At 44.8% G+C, this 27,246-nt stretch overlaps 1 protein-coding gene across 4 annotated transcripts in view; it reads right to left on the bottom strand.

The window, feature by feature from the left end:
- The window catches only part of LOC142249368 (dimethylaniline monooxygenase [N-oxide-forming] 2-like), a 261,688-nt gene that overhangs the window by 32,905 nt on the left and 201,537 nt on the right, over positions 1 to 27,246 (bottom strand). For all 4 annotated transcript variants that reach the window (XM_075321000.1, XM_075321001.1, XM_075320998.1 and 1 more), the window contains one exon: positions 20,286 to 20,428. In XM_075321000.1, the coding sequence (XP_075177115.1) occupies positions 20,286 to 20,428 (143 nt within the window). The remainder of the gene's footprint in view (positions 1 to 20,285; positions 20,429 to 27,246) is intronic.

Here is a 27,246-nt window from a genome sequence, read left to right as displayed (position 1 = left end):
GAAAAAAGTGGAGAAAAAGTGGAGAAAAATTGGAGAAAAAGTGGAGAAAAAAAATGGAGAAAAAGTGGAGAAAAAGTGGAGAAAAAAATGGAGAAAAAGTGGAGAAAAAAATGGAAAAAAAGTGGAGAAAAAGTGGAGAAAAAGTGGAGAAAAAAATGGAAAAAAGTGGAGAAAAAGTGGAGAAAAAAGTGTATAAAAAAGTGGAGAAAAAAGTGGAGAAAAAAGTGGAGAAAAAGTGGAGAAAAAGTGGAGAAAAAGTGGAGAAAAAAGTGGAGAAAAAAGTGGAGAAAAAAGTGGAGAAAAAAGTGGAGAAAAAGTGGAGAAAAAGTGGAGAAAAAGTGGAGAAAAAGTGGAGAAAAAGTGGAGAAAAAAGTGGAGATAAAGTGGAGAAAAAGTCGAGAAAAAGTGGAGAATAAGTGGAGAAAAAGTGGAGAATAAGTGGAGAAAAAGTGGAGAAAAAGTGGAGAAAAAGTGGAGAAAAAAGTGGAGATAAAGTGGAGAAAAAGTCGAGAAAAAGTGGAGAATAAGTGGAGAAAAAGTGGAGAATAAGTGGAGAAAAAGTGGAGAATAAATGGAGAAAAAAGTGGAGATAAAGTGGAGAAAAAGTGGAGCAAAAGTGGAGAAAAAGTGGAGAAAAAAGTGGAGAAAAAGTGGAGAATAAGTGGAGAAAAAAGTGGAGAAAAAAGTGGAGAAAAAGTGGAGAAAAAGTGGAGAAAAAAATGGAGAAAAAGTGGAGAATAAGTGGAGAAAAAAGTGGAGAAAAAAGTGGAGAAAAAGTGGAGAAAAAGTGGAGAAAAAAATGGAGAAAAAGTGGAGAATAAGTGGAGAAAAAGTGGAGAATAAGTGGAGAAAAAAGTGGAGATAAAGTGGAGAAAAAGTGGAGCAAAAGTGGAGAAAAAGTGGAGAAAAAAGTGGAGAAAAAGTGGAGAATAAGTGGAGAAAAAAGTGGAGAAAAAAGTGGAGAATAAGTGGAGAAAAAGTGGAGAAAAAGTGGAGAAAAAGTGGAGAAAAAGTGGAGAAAAAGTGGAGAAAAAATGGAGAAAAAGTGGAGAATAAGTGGAGAAAAAAGTGGAGAAAAAAGTGGAGAAAAAGTGGAGAAAAAGTGGAGAAAAAAATGGAGAAAAAGTGGAGAATAAGTGGAGAAAAAGTGGAGAAAAAAATGGAGAAAAAGTGGAGAATAAGTGAAGAAAAAGTGGAGAATAAGTGGAGAAAAAGTGGAGAAAAAGTGGAGAATAAGTGGAGAATAAGTGGAGAAAAAGTGGAGAAAAAGTGGAGAATAAGTGGAGAATAAGTGGAGAAAAAGTGGAGAATAAGTGGAGAAAAAGTGGAGAAAAAGTGGAGAAAAAGTGGAGAAAAAGTGGAGAATAAGTGGAGAAAAAGTGGAGAATAAGTGGAGAAAAAGTGGAGAAAAAGTGGAGAAAAAGTGGAGAAAAAGTGGAGAGTAGGTGGAGAAAAAAGTGGAGAATAAGTGGAGAATAAGTGGAGAAAAAAGTGGAGAATAAGTGGAGAATAAGTGGAGAAAAAGTGGAGAAAAAGTGGAGAATAAGTGGAGAAAAAGTGGAGAATAAGTGGAGAAAAAGTGGAGAAAAAGTGGAGAAAAAGTGGAGAAAAAGTGGAGAGTAAGTGGAGAAAAAAGTGGAGAATAAGTGGAGAATAAGTGGAGAAAAAAGTGGAGAATAAGTGGAGAATAAGTGGAGAAAAAAGTGGAGAAAAAGTGGAGAAAAAGTGGAGAAAAAAATGGAGAAAAAGTGGAGAATAAGTGGAGAAAAAAGTGGAGAAAAAAGTGGAGAAAAAGTGGAGAAAAAGTGGAGAAAAAAATGGAGAAAAAGTGGAGAAAAAGTGGAGAAAAAGTGGAGAAAAAGTGGAGAAAAAGTGGAGAATAAGTGGAGAAAAAAGTGGAGAATAAGTGGAGAATAAGTGGAGAAAAAAGTGGAGAATAAGTGGAGAATAAGTGGAGAAAAAAGTGGAGAATAAGTGGAGAATAAGTGGAGAAAAAAGTGGAGAAAAAGTGGAGAAAAAGTGGAGAAAAAATGGGGAAAAAGTGGAGAAAAAGTGGAGAATAAGTGGAGAATAAGTGGAGAAAAAGTGGAGAATAAGTGGAGAAAAAGTGGAGAAAAAGTGGAGAAAAAGTGGAGAAAAAGTGGAGAAAAAGTGGAGAAAAAAATGTAGAAAAAGTGGAGAAAAAATGTAGAAAAAGTGGAGAAAAAATGGAGAAAAAGTGGAGCACCCTTTGGTGCCTTTCATGTGGCACTAAGGGGTGCTTAGCTTTGTATTTAGCCAAAAAAAATGGAAAAAAAAATGACATAGGGTTCCCCCTAGTTTTGTAGCCAGCTAGGGTAAAGCAGACGGCTGCAGCCTGCAGACCACAGCTGGCAACCTCACCTTGGCTGGTAATCCAAAACTGAGGGCACCCCACGCTGTTATTTTAAATTAAATAAATAATTTAAAATAAAACACGTAGGGGTCCCCCAAAATTGGATCACCAGCCAAGGTAAAGCAGACAGCTGGGACCTGATATTCTCAGACTAGGGAGGTCCATGGTTATTGGACTCTCCCCAGCCTAAAAATAGCAGGCCGCAGCCGCCCCAGAAGTGGCGCATCCATTAGATGCGCCAATCCTGGTGCTTTGCCCCAGCTCATCCAGCGCCCTGGTGCGGTGGCAAACGGGGTCATATATGGGGTTAATACCAGATGTGTAATGTCACCTGGCATCAAGCCCTGGGGTTGGTGAGGTCAGGCGTCTATCAGATACCCGACATCACCAACCCAGTCAGTAATAAAAAAAATAGACGACAAACACATTTTTATTTGAAAAAACACTCCCCAAAACATTCCCTCTTTAACCAATTTATTAGAATGAAAAACAAATCCAGGTCTGGTGTAATCCAAGGGGTTTCCATGACGACCCACACTGTCCCAGTCAATGAAGAGCAGAATGTTCCCCATTGGCTGGGAGAGCAGTGCAGTGACCTGAGCTAACATCAATGGGTCAGCCCAGGTCACTGCAGGGGGGTGACAAGTGCTGCTGTCAGCGAGGTACATTACCTGCGCTGATCTCCAGCACTGCCGACAGCCCCTGTCACTGAGCTCAATGACCGCCCGGCGCCTTCCCCTCAAGTATCGCGAGAGGTCCGTGACGTCACCGCTAGTCAGTCTCGGGTCGGAAGCGAGAGGGGATGTGACAAGCGGCGGCCATGGAGGACAGTGACAGCGCTGAGGTCGGGACTTCATCACCGCAGGTAAGCCGAGCGGGGGGGGGGGTGTGTGTGTGTATATGTGTGTGTGTGTGTGTGTGTGTATGTGTATGTATGTGTACATGCCGCGGGCAGGAGGGGGTGGAGCGAGCTGAGCGGGGAAGTGTGGGCTTCCTGCACGTAACTAAGATAAACATCGGGTTACTAACCAAAGCGCTTTGCTTGGATACCCGATGTTTATCTTGGTTACCAGCTTCTGGCAGGCTGCCAGCGATGGCTCCTGCTCACTGTAGCTGTAAAAAGCCCTGCTTTTTGCTGCTAGAACCGTTCTCGAACGTATCTAGAACTATCGAGCTTTTGCAAAAAGCTCGAGTTCTAGTTCGATCTCAAACAACCCCAAAAATCACTCGAGCTTAGAACTGGAGAACCTCGAACCGCGAACCGCGCTCAACTCTAATCGTTAGCAATGTCGCAGCGTGTAAAGCCCCCTTTACATTCTGCATTCTAAGATGTTCTGTTCACGGAGAAAATTTTTTAAAAAAAGCACCGCCCACCCACCTCCGGAAGTGTTTGGCTTTTAGCCCACAGCAAAGCACTTCCGGAGGTTGGTGGCTAGTGCTTTTTTTTTTTTTACTTCTCCGTGAACAAAACATCCTAGAACTCAGAATGTAAGTCAAATCTGAGCCGATCACACACTTCCCACAGCTCGCACAATGCTGCACAGCACAGTGCGATACTCACCACGAGAATTTTCATGTCGTTTTTCGAGCCCAAACCCCGAGCCTAAACATGCAACGTGAGCTGTGGAGAAGAGAGAATCTTCAGTGATTTCTTCCATAGGCAGCTCAGCACAGACAAAAGGGTTCCTGATCTTCATTCACTTTTTAGCTCACAGAGACAAGCTTGAGGACTAGTGATGAGCGAGCATGCTTGTCACTACTCGGTACTCGCACGAGTATCGCTGTACTCGGGCTGCTCGGCGGGGACCGAGTAATCTCGCGATACTCGTGCTGTACTCGTGGTCTTCATTTCTGCATGTTGGCGCTCTTTTGAGAGCCAGCCCTCATGCAGGGATTGGCTGGCAGACCACTGCAATGCCACAGCCCTGTTAGTTGTGGAATTGCAGTGATTGGCCGGCCTGCACAGCGTGACCGAGCCTTTATATCGGCCGGCGCGCTGTGCTCTGCTCACAACTATCCAGACAGTCAGTGCAGGGAGAGTGTCGCTGATTCAGGGAAAGCTTTGCGGCCCTTTATAGTTAGTTCCGGAGCAGGGCTGCAAACAGTGTGACCAGAAGTCCTTCTCAGGACTATTCTAGTTGTATACAGGCAGGCAGGGTATAGCCAGGTCGGAGTACAGTAGCAGAGTCCTTCTCAGGACTATTGTTGCTATATACAGGCAGGGTATAGCCAGGTCGGAATACAGGCTAGTGACCAGAAGAGTCCTTGTCAGGACTATTGTAGCAGTATACAGGCAGGCAGGCAGGGTAGTGGTGACCGTATACCAGCCTTCATCATATCTGGGGCTGGTGTACACAGTGTAAAACAGTCCAGATAGTGTCAGACTTCTCAGTAATTGTCGCTCCTAAAAACCAGTTAGGTTCTTATTGCGTCCGTGCTTGCATTTAAAAACAGCACGTGTGTGGCAGTCAGTGGCAGCGTACAGGTGCGCGTTTTGCACAAACTATTATATAACGCACAAGTCTAGTGTATAATACAGGTCAGTCAGCAGTGTCTGATAGTGTCAGACTTCTCAGTAATTGTCGCTCCTAAAAACCAGTTAGGTTCTTATTGCGTCCGTGCTTGCATTTAAAAACAGCACGTGTGTGGCAGTCGGTGGCAGGGGACAGGTGCGCGTTTTGCACAAACTATTATATAACGCACAAGTCTAGTGTATAATACACGTCAGTCAGCAGTGTCTGATAGTGTCAGACTTCTCAGTAATTGTCGCTCCTAAAAACCAGTTAGGTTCTTATTGCGTCCGTGCTTGCATTTAAAAACAGCACGTGTGTGGCAGTCGGTGGCAGGGGACAGGTGCGCGTTTTGCACAAACTATTATATAACGCACAAGTCTAGTGTATAATACACGTCAGTCAGCAGTGTCTGATAGTGTCAGACTTCTCAGTAATTGTCGCTCCTAAAAACCAGTTAGGTTCTTATTGCGTCCGTGCTTGCATTTAAAAACAGCATGTGTGTGGCAGTCGGTGGCAGCGTCAGGCTCCATATTGTCCCTGGATAGAGACGTGCATGAGGGCCTGTAAACATGAAGTGCCCATTGTAAGGAAGTGGGTCTATTGTAGTATAGCCCTTAGGCAGGGCAGCCAAAAATTGGGAGGCTCCACGTTGTCCCTGGGTAGAGACGTGCATGAGGGCCTGTAAACCTGAAGTGCCCATTGGAAGGAAGTGGGTCTATTGTAGTATAGCCCTTAGGCAGGGCAGCCAAAAATTGGGAGGCTCCACGTTGTCCCTGGGTAGAGACGTGCATGAGGGCCTCAAAACATTGTTCCCATTGCAAAGGAGCGGGTCTCCTGTCGTTGTAATGTCCATTCTGCAAAGAATGGGCGAAAAAATTTACCACTGGGGGTATACCTGAAACAAAGGCCTAAGTATTGCAATTTGTAACGGTCATCATCATGGTGGCGCCTGAGGAGAAGGAGGAGCAGTCCAGCGATTATCCAAAGTCCAGAAGTGTGTACCCATGGGTGAGTGGACGTACATGGCAAACTTTAAATTCCGCTCTCATTTGCTGGTGGTGTGGTGAAGTCTGGCACAATCCAACCCTTGTTCATCTTGATCAGAGTCAGCCTGTCAGCATTTTCAGTTGACAGGCGGGTGCGTTTATCTGTAATGATTCCACCTGCGGCACTAAAAACACGCTCTGACAAAACGCTAGCAGCAGGGCAGGCCAGGACTTCCAAGGCGTAGAGAGCCAATTCATGTCACGTGTCCAGCTTGACAACGTGGAGCCTCCCAATTTTTGGCTGCCCTGCCTAAGGGCTATACTACAATAGACCCACTTCCTTACAATGGGCACTTCAGGTTTACAGGCCATCATGCACGTCTCTATCCAGGGACAACGTGGAGCCTCCCAATTTTTGGCTGCCCTGCCTAAGGGCTATACTATAATACACCCACTTCCTTACAATGGGCACTTCAGGTTTACAGGCCCTCATGCACGTCTCTATCCAGGGACAACGTGGAGCCTCCCAATTTTTGGCTGCCCTGCCTAAGGGCTATACTATAATACACCCACTTCCTTACAATGGGCACTTCAGGTTTACAGGCCCTCATGCACGTCTCTATCCAGGGACAACGTGGAGCCTCCCAATTTTTGGCTGCCCTGCCTAAGGGCTATACTATAATACACCCACTTCCTTACAATGGGCACTTCAGGTTTACAGGCCCTCATGCACGTCTCTATCCAGGGACAACGTGGAGCCTCCCAATTTTTGGCTGCCCTGCCTAAGGGCTATACTATAATACACCCACTTCCTTCCAATGGGCACTTCAGGTTTACAGGCCCTCATGCACGTCTCTATCCAGGGACAACGTGGAGCCTCCCAATTTTTGGCTGCCCTGCCTAAGGGCTATACTATAATACACCCACTTCCTGACAATGGACACTTAATGTTTTGAGGCCCTCATGCACGTCTGTATGCAGGGGCATTGGTGAACCTCACAATTTTGGACTGCCCTGGCAAAGGAAAATACTACAAAGACTCACTTCCTCAAAATGGGCACATTAGACTCAAGAGGCCTTCATGTACGTCTCTTCTCAGGGACATCGGAGTGCCACACAATGTTTTCACGTAAAATCTTTCATGTATTAATCTCAAAAAGTAACATACACCAGCTCTATCTCACTATTGGGTATGTGCCCTTAACATTTCCGCCATGAAAAATCATTTTGGGGTCATTTTGGAAGGTTTTCTGGTGAGTCCGTAAAAATGGCGTAAAACGCGGACAAAATTGTTCACAGCTGTGACTTTTCAGTGATAAATGCTTCAAGGGGTCTTCCCCATGCTGTTGCCATGTCATTTGAGCACTCTTCTGAGACTTTTGTGCCATTTTTAGGGTTTCTCCATGCTGCCGGGGGGTCATTTCACAAAAATACTCGGGTCTCCCATAGGATAACATTGGGCTCGTTGCTCGGCCCGAGTACACGAGTATCTTGGGAGGCTCGGCCCGAGCTTCGAGCACCCGAGCTTTTTAGTACTCGCTCATCACTATTGAGGACATTACATAGCAGAGCTGAGCTGTGTTGATCTAAATCAACCTCTGATGTGAGGTAAAAAACTTGTCATAAAGCTTTGCACAATGGTTTTCTGTCTGCCTCTGTCTATTCTCTTTCCTGCCTAGGAGGCATGCGGGAAGCCAGTCAAGGCAGTGATAACCTCCTGGTGATACAACATTCATTGTATTGAAACAATAGCACACAGTCTAATAAGTGATACATTACTGAAATCATAGTATCAGCCCCTACCTCATGCTGCCTTCAGCTTACATAGCAAAAGTCTGTATAAGTATTTATGAAGTGCATTCTTGGTATCGGACTTCTCTTTATGACAGCTGAGGAGTTGTGGATTAGTGACCCCTCTCATTTTTATGGTATAGATAGCGGATGGTACTGCTCCAGGATTTGTAGACAAAGTGGAACTTCACCATGTTGTCCAGCGGTGAGACCTTCTAGTCCCTTCGTAACTGTGCTCCTATCACTTCCTGTTCTTTTGGCAGCGCAGAAACCCCTTCCAACACTTACATTACTATTACAGCTACTTGTACTTTCTTTACTGTTGTTATTCTCATAAATGCAGGTACTCCCATTCACACTGTTAATTCTAAGTTCCTTACTTTAGGGCACTCCTACCACAGCTTGTATCACTTGTTATCACTGTTAGTACTCAGTATAGTACAAGTACATCCTCCAATCATTGCAACGTCCTTCAGCCCTGATGATACTTTCACTTGTACCTTTGTCACAATGTTTACTGTCATCACTACCTGTATTTTTACCTGTCAGTGCTTATATTATCGCAAACATTCACTCTAACCTTTCTAGGATATTGGGGCAGAATATTGTTAGTATTTATCCCTTATGTCATCAGTAAAATTATCAATTCATCAAGTCATCGCACTTGTACATAGTTTTTGAAGGAACTCACCAGGGAGGTTGTTCCATCATGCTTTTTCTTCATGCAATTCCAGATATTGTAATTCTAGACTCAATAATGTTGAGATCAGGGTTCTCTGGGGCCACTGAGGACACCAACAAATGGACAACGTTGAGAATCCTAAATGCAATGTTTGGCCAAGGATATGTAGAGCAGCAAAAGAAAAACACATTATGTAGAGCACCCCAGTATTTGCCCAGTGCACCCTGACTGCTGTACCCCGTTGTAAAGGGTTAATCCGGTCGTCCCATGTAATATCTCATTCTTCCCTGTTTTGTTGCAGCAAATGATTCTGCTCCTCCTACTGCTTCCCCCTTTATAAACTTAATTCCTGCCTTTTCCTGTCTCTTCTCACTTCGTGGGACCTGGAGACTTGCTGTCCCTGCTAAAGCAGCCTGTCACTGGTGAGAGAAGATGGCTGACGCCATTAGAGACAGAATCAGGAGGGAAGGGGATTCCTGCCTCACCTGCCTCCGGGGCAAACAAAATCCTTTCCCTTCTGAGGCCCAGACACATATGCACTGTGGCTGGCGGGCTGCATGGCGAACACGACCACTGTATTACTTGAGTTCTCCATCCTGTTACATGACAGCTGCATGCTCTCCCGTTTCCCCGTGCCTACCCACCCTGCTTTGAATGATGCGATGGCTGCATGTCCGCCCTGTTTCCAAGGCTATACAGTGCTTCCAACTTTGATAAGCATTTCCCATTTCCTGCCGCCCGTCCTGATTAGCATTGTACACAGCACCTTACCTCCTCTCCAGCCTGTCAGTCCTGTAAGTTTTCTTTTCCTGCCCCATCCCCCTTCCGTCCAGAGTGCTGTTCCTCTTACTGTGAGAGGTCAGGCTACAGCATTACCTCTAAAGGCCCCATAACACGCAACGACGTATCTAACGATATATCGCTAGGGTCACGGATTCCATGACGCACATCCGGCATCGTTAGCGATGTTGTTGGGTGTGACACCAACGAACAGCCATTAACGATCAAAAATACTCACCTTATCATTGATCGTTGACACGTCGTTCATTTTCAAAAAATCGTTGATTGTTGAGGTCGCAGGTTGTTCGTCATTCCCGTGGCAGCACAAATCGCTACGTGTGACACCTCGTGAACGACGAACTACAGCTTACCTGCAGCCGCCGGCAATGAGGAAAGAAGGAGGTGGGCGGGATGTTACGGATGCTCATCTCCGCCCCTCCGCTTCTATTGGGCGGCCGCATAGTGACGCCGCTGTGACGGCGCAAAACCGCCCCCGTAGAAAGGAGGCGGTTCGCCGACAACAGCGACGTCTCTAGGCAGGTAAGTCTGTGTGATGGGGACTAACGATATTGTGCGCCATGGGCAGCGATTTGCCCGTGATGCACAAACGATGGGGGCGGGTGCTTTGATGACGCCATGGACTAGTCAGGTCGTCCCAGGTAGTCCCATGCACACACACACACACACCCCCTCCCTAAAAAGGTGACAGCAGACAAACTTCAAAACTTTGTCATCACCCTCCAGGTTTGATGTCCACACCAGGGGGGCTGAGCCAGGCAATTGGCTCTGCCCACCGAGGAGTTCACAGGCCTGGAGGCGGGAAAAAGACACGAGTTCGGTGTGTAGTAGTCTAGTCTTGACAGTGGAGGAGAGAGGTCGAGTTCAAGGGCAGACCTGTGACCAGGCCTGCCAATAGTCTACTCAGGTGTCTGGGTCAGAGTCCAGTCACCTCTGGTAAGGAGGCAGACAGTGGTGGCAGCCTGCAGGAGCTGGGATTACAGCCGGTGGAACCGTAGGGACCGGGGTCGGGCAGTGGCCCGCCGGTACCGAACCAGGGAACCGATTGGAAACCGGAGCACCAGGAGGAGTACTCAGACCCAGTACAAAGCCCCGAACTGACAGGGCCGAGTCAAATCAACTGATTGAGGACTGGACTTAAGGACCTTTCCCTCACAAGACCCGTTAGAAGACAACAGCCCAACCATACAGGGTAAAGCCACCGCCAAGGCATAGAGACCCAAGGGGCCAGCGTCTGCGGGCAAACAGGGCTCTTCCGACACCCAGCAAGCCAGGGAGCGGACTACCGTTGCTTAGGCATAGGAGTCACACATTCACACAAAGAGGTGCAGGAGAAAGGCGGAAACCACCAACCTGTTAAGGGAGAAGCTGCAGCCGGCTGCGGGCCCCGTTTATCATCCCGTTTGGTTTACCAGAGACTCCAGTGTATTGTGTCATAGTGAGTACAGCAGTGGCTTCGAGCCGCGCAACGCGCCGCACCGCACGAGCATCCAGCACGCACCTGTCCCCACGCCTCAGCACCTCCCTCGGGCCCCTGGGACCATCACTCCCCTACCCACGGAGGGGTCAACACCAAGCTGCACAACACCGTCCCCAGGAGGCCTAGTTAACGGCAGCGGTGGTGTCCATCCATTCACCACAACCTGTGGGTGGCGTCACAAACTTACATCCCTTCCAAACCACCGCGGCCCCGGCCGTGGAACTCCCCACCAAAGTCCCTGCGTGTAGCGCCAACCCCCTTGCAGAGCAACGTGACCCCCGGGTCTGTGAGGTGCTTGAACCACCCACCGTACGAACACGGATCCGTCGCTGCATGTAAAGCCCCCTTTATATTGAGCTGTTTGCTATAAGTGAAAGTAAATAAACACAAACATGAAAAAAACCTTTATTTAAAATGTTAGGAACAAAAATACCCTCTTTTATCACTTTACTAACCCCCAAAACACCTGATGTAATCCACACGAGGTCCCACGATGATTCAGCTCCGCTATACCTGAGTCACAGCACGCGATAATGGAACACTAGGTTAGTTGCAGTCATAGCAGCAGGAGGACCGTGGGAACCTTTCTGCTGTTACCACGGCTAACCTGAGCAACATCACCACTGATCGTGGCTCATTCACTGCCTGCAGTTACAGCATGTGGACATGTTACATGATCGCGCGCTGTGACTTGAATGTAACAGAGCTGTTTTGTCGTGGGACCTCGTGTGGATAAAGTCAGACTTGCTGGGGTATTTTGGAGGTTAATAAAGTGGTGAAAGAGGGTTATTTTTTGTATTTTATTCCAAATAAAGGATTTTTTCTGCGTTTGTGTTTATTTACTTTCACTTACAGAGCAGCAATGGGGGGGGGGTGTCTCATAGATGCCTCCCATTACTAATCTGGGGCTTAGTGGCAGCTGTGGCCTGTTATTAACCCCTGCTAGTACCCCAATTGTCACCGCACGAGGGCAATTGGGAAGAGCCGGGTAAAGCTCCGGGCTTGTAGCGTCTAATCGAAGCTACAATCCTGGGAGGCTGCAGGTTGCTATTTTTAGGCTGGGGGCTGGCCTAATAACCATAGGCCTCCCCAGTCTGAGAATACCAGCCCTCAGCGGCTTTATCTTGGCTCGGTATTAAAATTGGAGGGACTGAATGCTGTTTTTTTTAATTATTTATTTAAATATTTAAAAAAAAAAGCCACATGCGGTTCCTATTATTTTGATACACAGCCAAAATGAGCACACAGATGCCACAATTTTTTTTATTTATTTATTTTTAGTCTACGATATAGACGCAGCACCGGTGATTGGAAGCAGTCAGCTGAAATGCTGCCATTCAGGCTGGGGGCGCGTGTGACGGCAACCAATTACAGGTGCTGGTGGGCAGGGAAAGCAGTGAATATTCAATGAGGTTTAATTATCGGCCCCAGAAGTAAATGCACGGCTTGGAAGTAGTGTACCGCCATGACGGATGCTCCATAAGTAAAACGCGTGTGCTCCTATCCCCCTATCCCTTCTACCAACTTTTTAGTTGCAGGATTCTGGTCCTCATAGATGTATATGGGGTCCGGAAGCCGGACTGAAAGCAGATTTTAAAAACCGGATAACCGGTTATTTGCGAGTCAACTCATCACTAGTACTTATGAGTAGAGTTGAGCGATGTTCGAGGTTCGCCAATTTCACGTTCGAGTGATTTTGGGGGTGCTCGAGATCGAACGCGAATGCGAGCTTTATGCTAAAAGCTCGATAGCTCGAGTTACGTTCAAGAACGGTTTGATCAGCAAAAAGCCTAGCTATTTACTAGCTGGCTTTTCACTGTAATAGTGTGAGTCACTTTGTGATTCACACTATTATCTAATTTCAGTGTATAGTGTGCGGGGGTGGCGCGTTTAGATCATTGCTGCTGGGATAATGGCGATCGCCATTTTTTTTTTTCCGCGTGCAGTGGGGCGGGCCAGCATGTCAGCCAATCCCAGACACACACACAGCTAAGTGGTCTTTCTTGTCAGACAAGCAACGGCATGTGTCATAGGCTGTCCATGTCACACGTCCTTGCATTATAAATACGGCCATTTTCCCTCACGGCGCCATTATCTTCTTTCTGCGTGTAGGTGACAGTCACCGCTCACGCAGCTCCTAGCGCTGCTCCGGCTGTGTACGCTATACACACAGCGCTCTACAGATTAGAGACAGAAGTTTATTTCAGCCCTTTTCAGGGCTAATTTTCTCGGACTCAGAGCCATAGGTGACAGTCAGGTCCGTGGAAACACTGTATACAGCTTCAGATAACAGCGTCTATGTACCTAAGCTCAGGGAATTCCTTGCTACATTTCACCATTAGAAGGGATAGAAAGTGAGGCGTCCTTTCATGTCCACTGATCCAGAGAACCCGGCCACTGTACCCACCTGCCCACTTTTGCCACGGTATTTTTTATATCAAACAGTGCTGAAACTTAGTGGCATCCAAACAGTGGCTGCTATACTAATTTTGTGTCCCACCGGTGACAAGCATTTTCCAGCACCTCTGCATTAAACCCTCATGCACATTTTGCTACGCTATTTTTATAGCAAACAGTGCTGAATATAAGTGGCATCCAAACAGTGGCTGCTATACTAATTTTGTGTCCCACCGGTGCCAAGCATTTTCCAGCACCTCTGCATTAAACCCTTATGCACATTTTGCTACGCTAGACAGATCACCCTGATGGAGTGGTCTCAGATCAAGGACCTATGCACCCTTCTGCACAGTTTCGACATGGCGACGAATATGTTTAGCGCTGACAATGCCATTATCAGCAATTCCAGTCATTTTCATGCTGGAGCACACGCTAAACACTATTCGAAGTCAGGGGATGGTTCAACAGGAAGGGGAGGAAGTACATGAGGATTCATATGCGCAAGGGATAACAACATCACCAAGGTCCAGACGTTCATCATCACCAAGGCAGCAGGCATTGGACGGTGGGGGGAGGGATTAACAAGGGTGCATGGTAGCATGCAAAATGTTGAGGAATGTGCAGGAGAACATGAAGAAATGGAGGATGAGCTGTCCATGGACATGGAGGACTCAGCAGATGAGGGAGACCTTGGTCACATTTCAGTTGAAAGAGGTTGGGGGGAGATGTCAGAGGAAGAAAGAACGGTTAGCACCTCTATGCCGCAACCACAGCAAGGACTTTGTCCGCATGGATGCGCAAGACACATGAGCACCTTCTTGCTGCAGTACCTACAACATGACCCTCGGATTGTCAAAATTAGAAGTGATGATGACTACTGGCTTGCCACACTATTAGATCCCAAGTCCAAATTTTGTGACATAATTCCAGTCATAGAAAGGGACGCACGTATGCAGGAGTATCAGCAGAAGCTGTTACTCAATCTTAGCTCGGCTTTTCCACCAAACCCCAGTGGTGCACGGAGTGAATCTCCCAGTTGTAACTTGACAAACATGGGACGGTCTCGTCATCTTCAACAGTCTACCCGTACCAGCAACACCGTATCTGGTGCTGGTAACAGCAATTTTATTGAATTGTTTCATAATTTTTTAGACCATCCTTTGCAAGGCCAACAGAGACAAGAAGTCTGACACATACTCAACGGCTGCAGAGGATGATACAGGAGTATCTCCAAATGAACATCGATGCCATGACTTTGCAACTGGAGCCTTGCTCATTTTGGGCTTCCGATCTTGAAAAATCGCCTGAGCTCGCCACTTACGCCTTGGAGATATTGTCGTGTCCAGCTGCTAGCGTTGTCTCTGAACGTGTCTTCAGTGCTGCTGGGTGTGTGCTGACAGATAAGCGCACGCGTCTGTCCAGTGAGAATGTGGACAGACTAATGTTCATCAAAATGAACAAGTCATGGATCCGCAAGGACTTTACTACCCCTGTGTCATCCTGGGGAGAGAAAATGCTTGTGGATTTGGAATGTGCTTGATGCAAATGCACCTGTCAAGTTTGCAACTGGGGCACAAGTGCTGCCACTGAAGGGGTGTCTGTGGGGCCCAATTTTTGGAAAAAAGGGAGACTCTGCTTGGAGTAACCCTTGCGGTGTTTTTAAAAATGAGCCAAGATGAACAGATCTGGGATCAGCAAAGACTTTGCTAGACCTTCCCCGGTGTCATCCGAGTGACAGCTAAGGCTGGCGTATTTTGGAATGTGCTTGATGCAAATCAAAACATCCTTTTTTCAACTAGGGCACAAGTCTTGCCACTGAAGTGGTGTCTGTGTGGCCCAATTTTTGGAAAAAAGGGAGACTCTGCTTGGAGTAACCCTTGCGGTGTTTTTAAAAATGAGCCAAGATGAACAAGTCATGGTTCAGCAAAGACTTTGCTACCTACCCCGGTGTCATCCTGGGGACAGTTAAGGCTGGCGTATTCTTTAATGTGTTTGATGCAAATCAACCTGTCCAGTTTGCAACTGGGGCACAAGTACTGCCACTGAAGTGGTGTCTGTGGGGCCCAATTTTTGGAAAAAAAGGGAGACTCCGCTTGGAGTCACCTTGCGGTGTTTTACATGATTTTAAAAGGGCATGCCATGCCTATATCTGTGTCTCCTCTTCTTTTTCCTCGTCCAGCTGTTTAGTTTTCGCATGCGTATTTGTCTTTGTCACTTTCCCATGTGTTTGTGTTGTCTTGGGAGTTGTTTGTCACCTTTTGGATAACTTTGAGGGTGTTTTCCAGGTGTTTTTATGTGTTTGTGATTGCCTCCCATTGTTTCCTATGGGGTTCGAGAGTTCGACGAACGGTTCGTCGAACGGCTCATCGAACGGGGCACCGTTCGGCAAACCGAACCGAACTCAAACTTTAGGGGGTGGCTCATCTCTACTTATGAGTCAAAATGTGAAATATTTGCCTGTAACAAAACGCAGTTTGTTTGCTGAAGGGCTGGAAAATTGTACAATAATGAGTGTCTACAGGCAACATTGAAGAATGGAGGAGTTTCCTAGCAAATTTGGATTGCATATTACAATCGAGGATTTGGTCAAGATTGTTCGTGTGTCATCATCAATACTTGGAAACATTGTCAGACACTTATCTGTAATGCAATATCAGGGAGTAGTTGAATTCTGCTACAGGAAAATGACCTAAAACATATAGTCAATGTCATTAACCATCTTCAGTATAAAGAAAGAGAAGCAGTTCTGGAGGTGATTATATGGTCCCCACAGTGCCCTGATCTCAACATCATTGAGTATATGTGGGATTCCATACAATTAGGAAGGATTGTATAAGCATAGCTCCACAGAAGATCTGTGGTTGGTTCTCCAAGACGTTTGGAACAACCTCTCTGCTGAATTTTTTCAAAATGTGTGCAAGCGTACTTAGAAGAATCAATGCTGTTTTGAAGGCAAAGAGTGGTCAGATCAAATATGGATGTGACGTAGATTTCTCTCTTGTTCATTCACTTTGCATTTTGGTCACTGCTAAAAATAAGCTGTTAACACAAGTTTTTCTGTTGTCCTTCTACACCTGCCTAAAACTTTTGCACAGATATATGTATATATATATATATATATATATATATATATATACGTATATATATATATATATATATACACATATATATATACATGTGTGTATACTGTATATATATGCTGCACGTATATATACAGAGTGTGTATATATATATTTATATATATATATATATATATATACAGTATATATTCTGTATATGTATTGTTTTTTAAACAATGGTAACGATTTAAGTAGAGAGGTTATTTAGAATGTCTGCTACAAATTAAAAAATAGTAGATAAGATACGATGCGGAAAGGAGTCAATCTTAAAGGAGGTTCCATTGCAGGCATCACTAAAATAAAGCACCTTAATGCGATTCCAGACCAATCAATGCTGCTCCCTCAGGGGGTAACAAAGGTACACTGAAGCGCGAGTCAGGGACAGGCGTTTCCCACCACACACGAGGTTTATCGCCACCAGGTAAAAGATTTAGCCCTTTAGTGCTTTACACTGCAGAATTATTAGGCAAATGAGTATTTTGATCACATGATAATTTTTATACATGTTGTCCTACTTCAAGCTGTATAGGCTTGAGAGCCAACTACCAATTAAGTAAATTAGGTGATGTGCATCTCTGTAATGAGGAGGGGTGTGGTGTAATGATATCAACACTCTATATAAGGTGTGCTTAATTATTAGGCAACTTCCTTTCCTTTGGCAAAATGGGTCAGAAGAGAGATTTGACGGGCTCTGAAAAGTTCAAAATTGTAAGATGTCTTGCAGAGGGATGAAGCAGTCTTGAAATTGACAAACTTTTGTAAGTTGTAAGTAAGGCGCAAAATAACTGTCCATGAATTGAGGAAAATCAAGAGTGAAGCTGCCAAGATGCCATTTGCCACCAGTTTGGCCATATTTCAGAGCTGCAAGTATCAAAAAGCACAAGGTGTGCCATATGGCTGTAAAAACGACTACCTTTGAACAAGAAACATAAGATAAAATGTCAAGACTGCGCCAAGAAATATCTTAAGATTGATTTTTCAAAGGTTTTATAGACTGATGAAATAAGAGTGACTCTTGATGGGCCAGATGGATGGGCCAGAGGCTGGATCAGTAAAGGGCAGAGAGCTCCACTCTGACTCAGACGCCAGCAAGGTGGAGGTGGGGCACTGGTATGGGCTGGTATCATCAAAGATGAACTTGTGGGACCTTTTCAGGTTGAGGATGGAGTGAACCTCAACTCCCAGACCTACTGCCAGTTTCTGGAAGACAACTTCTTCAAGCAGTGGTACAGGAAGAAGTCGATATCGTTCAAGAAAACATGATTTTCATGCAGCACAATGCTCCATCACATGCATCCAACTACTCCACAGCGTGGCTGGCCAATAAAGGTCTAAAAGATGAAAAAATAATGACATGTTCCCCTTGTTCACCTGATCTGAACCCCGTAGAGAACCTGTGGTCCCTCATAAAATATAAGATCTACAGGAAGGAAAACAGTACACCTCTCGGAACAGTGTCTGGAGGCTGTGGTGGCTGCTGCACGCAATGTTGATCGTAAATTGATCAAGCAACTGACAGAATCTATGGATGGTAGGCTGTTGAGTGTAATCATAAAGAAAGGTGGCTATATTGGTCACTAATTTTTTGGGGTTTTGTTTTTGCATGTCAGAAATGTTTATTTGTAAATTTTGTGCAGTTACCTGGTGAAAATAAACAAGTGAGATGGGAATATCTTTGGTTTTTATTAAGTTGCCTAATAATTCTGCACAGTAATAGTTACCTTCACAAACAGATATCCTCCTAAGATAGCCAAATCTAAAAAAAAACACTCCAACTTCCAAAAATATTAAGCTTTGATATTTATGAGTCTTTTGGGTTGATTAAGAACATAGCTGTTGATCAATAATAAAAAATATCCTCTAAAATACAACTTGCCTAATAATTCTGCACACAGTGTAGTTGGAGTTGTTTCGGCACAGTGTTCTCAGATCATCATGTTTGGCAATAATTTGCGTAACTTCAATACACAGCTGTAACAGTTGGTCCAAGGCTGAGTTCACATGTCCTGTAATCATCTTTTAAAATGGATCCTGCAGAGATCCGTTGGCAAAATTATTTCTGTCAGATCCAGTTTTTTAACATTGGAGTGTATGGAGAATGGATTCATTAACAGATTGCTATTTATCTTCCATTTGTAAGAAGATCTTGTAAGAAAAAAAATGAATCAAGTTACAAATGCAAAAATAATCGATGACTAATTAGCAATCTGTTAACTAATCCGTTCTCCATAGACTCCAATGTTAAAAAAACGGATCCGGCAGAAATCAGTTATTTAACAACAGACAAAAAAAAGTTGTGTTTGCAGAACTTTTTTCCCAACGGATCTCTGTAGGATTTGTTCTAATGGATGGGTACAGGACATGTGAACTCAGCCTAACACCACTGCACATGCATTTACTTTATTATTGCTATTACTATTTATTTATAGAGCACCATTGATTCCATGGTGCTGTACATGGAAGGGGTTACATAAAGAATAGATTGTCAAGCTACAATAGACAGACTGGTACAGAGGGAAGAGGACCCTGCCCCTGTGCTTACACTCTATAGGATAGTGGGAGGCAGACTATTGCGGGCACACACAGGTCACATTGCACCAACTCCATTAATTGTATAACTGGCCTTGTTACCATTTGTGTCATCACTCTCTGGTGGTCATTAATTATTCTATCTACCTAATCTACCTAATGTTTTCAGAATTGTGTGTCTTGCTCACTGTCTCCTTTTTGCATAGTCAGCACATCTTGTTTCCCCCTTGTATTTTGTATTCCAAAAACCATTGCTTAGTTTATACGATTGCCTTGTGTGACCTTTATGTTGGTTTTCTTGTTGGGAATCTCCTTTCTATCTACCTAGGCCTGCAGAAATATTTGCCTTAATTGATCCAACCAGATAAAATCAAATATTGACAATGTTATATCCAAACTTGTCATAGACTGATAGCATCTCCACTCGGTGAGCTGGACCTCTTTTCTTAAGGCCTCTTTCACACATCAGTTTTCTGCCATTAGTCACAATCCGTTTTGTGACTGATGCAACAAATCCGTCGCAGATTGTGGTAAAACTGATGCGACGGATCCTGTAAAAAAAAAAAATGGATCTGTCGTACAACTTTTTTCACTTTTTTTCTGACCAGAAATGAATTTACATCTCATCTGAGCATGCTCGGTTGAAAAAACGGATCCGTCGCTGGAATCTGTCATTTGATGTATTGCGATAGATCCTGCGCCCATAGGCTTTTATTACAACAAACGACGGACATCGACGGATCCGTCACTCTCCGTTTTTTCAACGCAGACAGAAAACGTTCATGTGGACGTCAGCTACGTCAACTGGACAAATATTTTATGATGGATCCGTCGCACGATGGATGTAACGTGAGGCCATTTGTCGCAATCCGTCACTAATACAAGTCAATGAGAAAAAAAAAAACGGATCCAGCGATGGATCCGTTTTTTTCACAAAACGATAGATTGCAACTGATGGCAAAAAACTGATGTTTGAAAGAGGCCTAAAGGGCCCGTTACATGCTACGATATATCTAACGATATGTCGTCGGTGTCACGTTGTTAGTGACGCATATCCGGCATCGTTTGACATATTGTAGCGTGTGACAGCTACGAGCGACTGTGATCGAGCAAAAATACTCACCTTATCGTTGCTCGTTGACATGTCGCTCATTTTAAAAAAATCGAATGTCCTTCTGCGCGCAGGTTGTTCATTGTTCCCGAAGCAGCACACATCGCTCCGTGTGACACCCCGGGAACGATGAACTGCAGCTTACCTGCGTCCCGCCGGAAATGCAGAAGGAAGGAGGTGGGCGGGATGTTACGTCCCGCTCATCTCCGCCCCTCCGCTTCTATAGGCCGGCCGCTGTGTGACGTCGCTGTGACGCCGAATGTCCCTCTCCCTTCAGGAAGAGGATGTTCGCCGCCCACAGCGAGGTCATTTGCAAGGTAAGTACATGTGACAGGGGTTACCGACTTTGTGCGACATGGGCAACAAATTGCCCGTGACGCACAAACAATGGGGGCGGGTGCGATCGCTCATACGATCGCACGATAAATCGCCACATGTAAAGCGGCCTTAAGAGATCCCCTAATCTGTGTCTTTAACTTGTTTCTTACAGTGGGGTAAAACATACCTGTGACGCTCTTGTGCATAACTCAGTTGAGATATCAACTCCAGTGTTGCCCATTCCAATGATTAAAACTCGTTTCCCATCAAAACCAACAGGCCTCTTGTATTCTCGGCAATGTATTATTTGACCTTTAAAATTTTCAATGCCTTAAAAAAGCAGGACAAATAGGTCAGCTGGATATTTAATTCACAACATGTATAATCACAAATACATACAAGGCATAAAGTATACTCTGAGACAATACTAGTGATTATTACGCAGGGTATATACTATTCTTAAGGGGACTTTACACGCTGCGACATCGCTAACGATATATCGTCAGGGTCACGGTGTTTGTGACGAACATCCGGTGTCGTTAACAACGTTGCAGTGTGTGACAGGCTGTAGCGATCTAAAACGATCGCAAAAAGGCCAAAAAACGTTTGTTTTGGAGAGGTCGTTTAATAACAAAAAATCTTTGACAGGTAAGTAGCGATGTTGTTCGTCCTTCCTGCGGCATCACACATCGCTATGTGTGACACCGCAGTAGCGACGAACATCTATTTACCTGCGTCCACCGGCAATGAGGAAGGAAGAAAGTGGGCGGTACATCCCGCTCATCTCTGCCCCTTCGCTTCTATTGGCTATTGGCACCCTTCAAGGAGGGATTGTTCAACGGTCACAGCGACGTCGCTGACAAGGTATGTGCGTGTGATGCTGCCGTAGCGATAATGTTCGCTACGACAGCAATCACCACATATCGCACCACCGACAGGGGCGGGTGCTAAAGCTTGCGACATCGCCAGCAATCGCTAACGATGTTGCAGCGTGTAAAGCACCCTTTAGGCTCTGTGCCCACGATGAGTCTGTAGTGAGTTTTTGACCCTGCATATTTTTGCTACGTTAAGAGCACAGCGGATAGGACTTATAGAAATCTCATGTCTACTGTGCTTTTTTTTTGTTAACTCCATGTAAACTGACCTGTGGCTCGTAAGTCAAATCTGCAACATGTCAATTTCTCTTCCTGGTATGCGCTGTTTTTTGTTCAGGCTGATGGTCAAATTCAGCAGGTGAAATAAGCACATGCGGAAACTCATCAAAAACATATGTAATCTTCACCAATATCGTTTTCTCAAAGCAAAATACCAGAAGCATCAAAAACAATTCAGCTTTGTTTAACTCTTCACGATTTTCCATTTTTCATTTTCGTTTTTTCATGCCCTTCTTCCAAGAGCCATAACTTTTTTATTTTTAATCTTGCCATATGAGGGTTTATTTTTTTCCGGGACGAGTTGTAATTTTAAATGAAATCATTAGCTTTACCATATAGTGTACTAGAAAACAGGGAAAAAATTCCAAGTGTGGTTAAATTGCACAAGAAAAGTGCACTTTCTCGATTGTTTTTGGGATATTTTATTCCCAGTGTTTAATATATGGTAAAACTGATGTGTCAGTATGGTCGGTACAGTTTTGTAGTTACCAAATATGTATACTTTTACTTTTATCTAAGGGGTTAAAAAAAATTCAGAAGTGTGTCCAAAAAAGAGGATCTCTTTTGTTGCCATTCTCCAAGATCCTCAGGATTCTCATTTTTCAGGATCTGGGGCTCATTGACAGCTTATTTTTTGCGTCAGGAGCTGACTTTTAATGGTACCATTTTTGTGCAGATGCTACATTTTTTGATCGCCTGTTATTGCATTTTAAAAAAAAATTGTGACAACCAAAAAAAAACGTAATTTTGGTGTTTGGAATTTTTTTATGTGTATACTTTTCATTTTTTAAACCGTTTTATTTTCAATGGGATGAATGGGGGGTGATATGAATTAAGATTTTTCTTATCGTTTTCCTATTTTTAAAAACGTTTTCCTTTACATTTTTTTAAATTTATTTTATTAGTCACCCTAGGGGACTTTATCACTGCAGTGTCTAATCGCTCGTGCATTTCTGCTGATCAGAGCAGCATCACTCTGACTAGGAGAAATGCAGTGTTCCTGTGAGTGTCGGCGCTCTGCTGGCTATCACAGGAAGTGAGGTGTTGAGGGGTACCAGGGTCATGGTGGAATTTGGTGGTTGGGGTGGGTTGTCGAAGTTGGTGGAAATTGTATTTGGGGGTCCACGGAGATGTGGATCCCTGTAATTTGCCAGTTTGGGTTGGTGGTATGGTGATTTTGGAGGAACACTGGCAATGGAATGTCAGGTCCCGTGTTTGGTATTTAATCTTTCCCTTCCCCTTTTACTTTGGTGCTCCCGAGCTGGTGGTTGCAGCTAGGAGTTAGGCTAGGTTCACACACTGCGTTATTTTTTACGCTGCGTTTGTGTGTTTTTGCGGAAAAAAACGCACAAAAACGCACCCACGTCAAAAAAACGCGGGTGCATTTTACCGCGATTTGGTGCGTTGTTTGCTGCGTTTTTGCTCACTGCGGTTTTATGCGTTTATTATCAGTGAACAATGCCATTAAAGATTGTTGAAGAAAAAAAGAAAAAAAAAAGTCTGATGTCATTTCCTTCTTCAATATATTCTTCATTCTCCACTAGTGTATGCAGGAGAACAGACAGCTGCAGAACTACAAGGCTCAGCATGCTCCATCCAGGACTGTATGCAGGAGTGTTTTGACCCCCAAAAAAATGACATGGGCTTTGCCATATTTTGTATGCTAACCAGGTACAGCAGGCAGGTACAGGCTGCCCCCAACCTCCAGCTGCCTATTTGTACCCGGCTGGGAACCAAAAAAATAGGGAAGCCCTTTTTTTTTAATTATTTCATGAATTTCATGAAATAATTAAAAAAAAAAAAAATGACGTGGGCTTCGCCCAATTTTTGAGTCCAGCCAGGTACAACTAGGCAGCTGTGGATTGGAATCCGCAGTGCAGGGTGCCCATGCTTTCTGGGCGCCCATGCTTTCTGGGCACCCCCGCTGCGAATTGCAGTCCGCAGCCACCCCAGAAAATGGTGCTTTCATAGAAGTGCCATCTTCTGGCGCTGTATCCAATTCTTCCAGCTGCCCTGGTGACGGGTGGCTTGCTGGGTAATAATGGGGTTAGGGCTAGCTGTATATTATCAGCTAGCCCTAAGCCCGAAATTCATGGTGTCACGCCAATATTAGACATGGCCACCATGAATTTCTAGTAAAGATAAAAAAAAAACACAACACACAGAAAAATATTTTTATTAGCAATAAAACACAACACAATTAGTGACTCCATCTTTATTGAAATAAAGAACCCCCCTCCGCAGTAATCCTGGGTCAAGGGTCCCGCGCCGTCCAATCCGGATCCAATATCATCTGATCGGTTTGCTGGAAGGCAAAGCGATCAGATGATGTGTCAGGATCAAGGATGTGAATCACATGACACAGCAGCTGATTGTATAAAAGCCGTTTATACAATCAGCTGAAGCATCAGTGCAAAAAAAAAAAATACTCACTTATGTGCTGATTACCGGCAGCTCCTGGAGCGGAGTCTGATCCCATCCGATCGCTGCAGGAGCTGCCAGTAATCAGTGATGAAGTCATCTAATGGCATCAGCTGATAGGTGAAGCTGGCCGGGCGCCGGCGTCACTGCGAGAGTTACGATCAGACGCGTCAGGTGACATCATCAGGTGATCCATCGCCAGGTCCTGCAGCCATCAGATGTGCCCGGGGACACTGCACACAGCCAGAGCAGGGGTACCGGGAGAGGAGCGGGGAGTGGACATGGCACCGGGAGTTTGCAGACAGGTGAGTATGACATTTTTTTTTCCTGCTGTTCACTTTTGATTTCACAGCTGCCTCCACCTCTCGCCCGGCCATGGCGCCGCACGGGAGCAGACATGCACAGGACAGGAGGTGGACGCAGCAGTGGCGGTACCAGGAGGATTCACACTTCTGTATTTACTGACAGAAGGAATCCTCTTCCTGTACATGTCACTTTACTACCCACCCCTTGCGTTTTATAGCTGCGTTTTTAGTCATAGAAACGCACTAAAATGCAGCTATATTTGCAATGTGCGTTTTTCATTGCATTTTTGAACATCTCATTGAACTCAATGGGTGGAAAACGCAGTGAAAAACGCAAAAATAATTGACATTCTGCGTTTTTGTGTGCAGCACAAAAGCGCAGCTAAAAAAAATGCTGTGTGCAGACAGCAAAAATGAAAACTCATAGACTTTGCTGGGGAATCAATGTCACAGCGTTTTCTGAGCAAAAATGCACCCAAAAAACTCGCAAAAACGCCGCGAAAAATGCACTGTGTGAACTTACCCTAAGGCTATGTGCACACAGTCCGTTTTTCGCGGCGTTTTTGCGTGTTTTTCGGGTGCGTTTTTGGCCTCAAAACTGCATGACTTTTCTTCCCCAGCAAAGTCTATGAGTTTTCATTTTTGCTGTTCGCACACAACTTTTTTTTAAGCTGCGTTTTTGAGCTTAAGGCTATGTTCACACACTGCGTTTTTTTGACGCTGCATTTTTGCGCGTTTTTTGCGGCAAAAAACGCACAAAAACGCACCCGCGGCAAAAAACGCACACGTTTTTGCCGCGATTTGGTGCGTTTTTGCTCACTGCGTCTTTATGCGTTTTTTTATCAGTGAACAATGCCATTAAAGATTGTTGAAAAAAAAGGGTCTACAATCTACAACTTACCCCCCTTTGTCGACGTGTCCTGCGGTGGAGATCTTCACCGAACTGGTCACCCGTGACCTAGGGGGGATCTCCACCGCACGACGTATTGACAATCTCACCAGGGCTGAACGCAAAGCCCTGAGAGAATTGCGGGCACTTGATGACATTGTCATCAAGCCCGCCGATAAGGGGGGTAATGTGGTTCTATGGCCCAAGGCCTTATATGAAAAAGAAGCACAAAAACAACTTAGGGATAGAACCACATACACTAAATTACCATCTAACCCGATAGTGGCGTTCTCAGCGGAACTGGATCTCATATTATATGATGCTCTTATTCAGGGAATTATTCCTAAGAAAATTTATGAAGGTTTAACCATCAAGTGCCCTAGGACACCAACAATCTATTTCATTCCTAAGGTCCACAAAAATGCCACCGAACCCCCCGGCAGACCTATTGTGTCGGGGATGGAAGGTTTGAACGATTCGGTGTGCAAATTTGTGGACTTCTATTTGAAGCCATTAGCGGAGGCCCTTCCTTCATACGTCCGTGATACCACCGACGTGTTGAAGAGAATTAATGGCATATCCCTCGAGGATGACATGTACCTCGTGACTGCGGATATTGAATCTCTTTACACCTGCATAGACCATCAACAGGGGTTGGAGGCGGTCCGCTTCTTTCTTGTGAACAGCAACTGGGATGGCTCCACATGTGAGTTGGTCCTGGCGCTGCTTGAGTTCATCCTCACTCATAATTTTTTTACGTTTAAAGAACAGTATTATCTTCAGCGGAGGGGCACCGCCATGGGGGCGGCTTGCGCGCCTTCGTTCGCAAACCTCTTCCTTGGATATTGGGAGAGGGGTTTGTGGGGGGACGAGGGCGCGCAGGCAGAAGATCATGTGCCCCTCTGGCTGAGATATATTGATGACATTTTGTTTATTTGGCAAGGGAGTGAGGATGGACTCCGGCAGTTCATGGGACGACTCAATGGGAACGATTATAATATCAAGCTGACCTATGTGTGCAGCAGGGTTGCGGTGGACTTCCTGGATATCAAGATTGAGGTCGATGTTTATGGTCAGTTGCAGACAGATCTCTTCAGGAAGCCCACGGCAGTTAATTCCCTGCTGCATGCTGGGTCTAGCCACCATTATTCAACCATCAAAGCCATCCCAGTTGGCCAATTCATGAGGACGAAGCGGATCTGCTCCACCCCACAAAAATATGAACATCAGGCAGAGATACTTAAAAAGAGATTCCAGTCACGAGGGTACAGTAATAGAGCCATAAAACAAGGCTATAATAGGGCCAGGATTTCCACTAGGGAAACCTTACTTCAACCTTCGACACGAACTTCTGGGGACGGGGATTGTGTTAGGTTTATTACAACCTTCAATTCTCAGAGTGAAGAAATTAAGAGAATTTTGCAGCGTCACTGGTCTGTTCTCCAAACAGAACCAACTTTAAAGAACTATTTAATGGATTACCCCCAGATGTCTTATAAGAGAGATAAAAATCTAAAAGATCTGTTGGTCAAAAGCCATTATGTTACGACCACCAACATACCATTCGCCACAGGCCCACCAGTTAGGGTTTTTTTTCCCTGCGGCGGATGTAAGGCTTGTGCCAATATGAGTAGAGCGAAAATGTTCAAGTCCTCTGGGGGAGATAAAGAGTTTGAAATCCGGCAGTATATAACCTGCTCCACTACGCAGGTAATATACTATGCGGTTTGCGGATGCAACCTGATTTACATCGGGCTGACATCTCGCCAACTGCGGGTTCGGACGAGAGAACATGTCCGTGACATTTTAGCTGCAAAAACTGTCCTCAATGTAGATGATCTTAAGACGATCCCACGCCATTTCAGATCTAAACACGGCTGTGACCCCCGCACCTTTAGGATTATAGGCATTGAACGAGTGTCAGTGGGGATCCGTGGAGGTGATATTCACAAAAAACTTCTACAGCAGGAATGTAAATGGATTACCCTATTAAAGACAGAGTCACCTATAGGGCTAAATGAAACAAAGTCATTTGTATGCTTTCTTTGAGCAGATTCACTTGACAGATTATATGAATAGGGTGTCCACTTTTATCTTTGGATCCTAGCGCAGCATGCTTGAGACTTTTTTAGTACTTTTTTAGTAGTTATAGCAGCTTTCTCTCCACAGCTCTCCTACACTGCTTTTAATCAATTTTTAAAATGTACAATATCTTTTGTTTTTCTACAGTTAACTTTTCTCCTATCGCCTTGAGAAGAACACTATTTACGAATGTGATCCCTATTGAGTCCTGCTTACCATCTGGGGACACTTAGTCCTGTGAAGAAAATAAGTCATCATGAGTGTGGACAATTTTGAACATATAGTGCATTTTATTGT

The sequence above is a fragment of the Anomaloglossus baeobatrachus genome, chromosome 8, assembly GCF_048569485.1.
Source record: "Anomaloglossus baeobatrachus isolate aAnoBae1 chromosome 8, aAnoBae1.hap1, whole genome shotgun sequence".
NCBI lineage: Eukaryota > Metazoa > Chordata > Amphibia > Anura > Aromobatidae > Anomaloglossus > Anomaloglossus baeobatrachus.
Note: the sequence above shows the minus strand (reverse complement) of the source record. Positions and strands in the feature narration are given on the sequence as shown.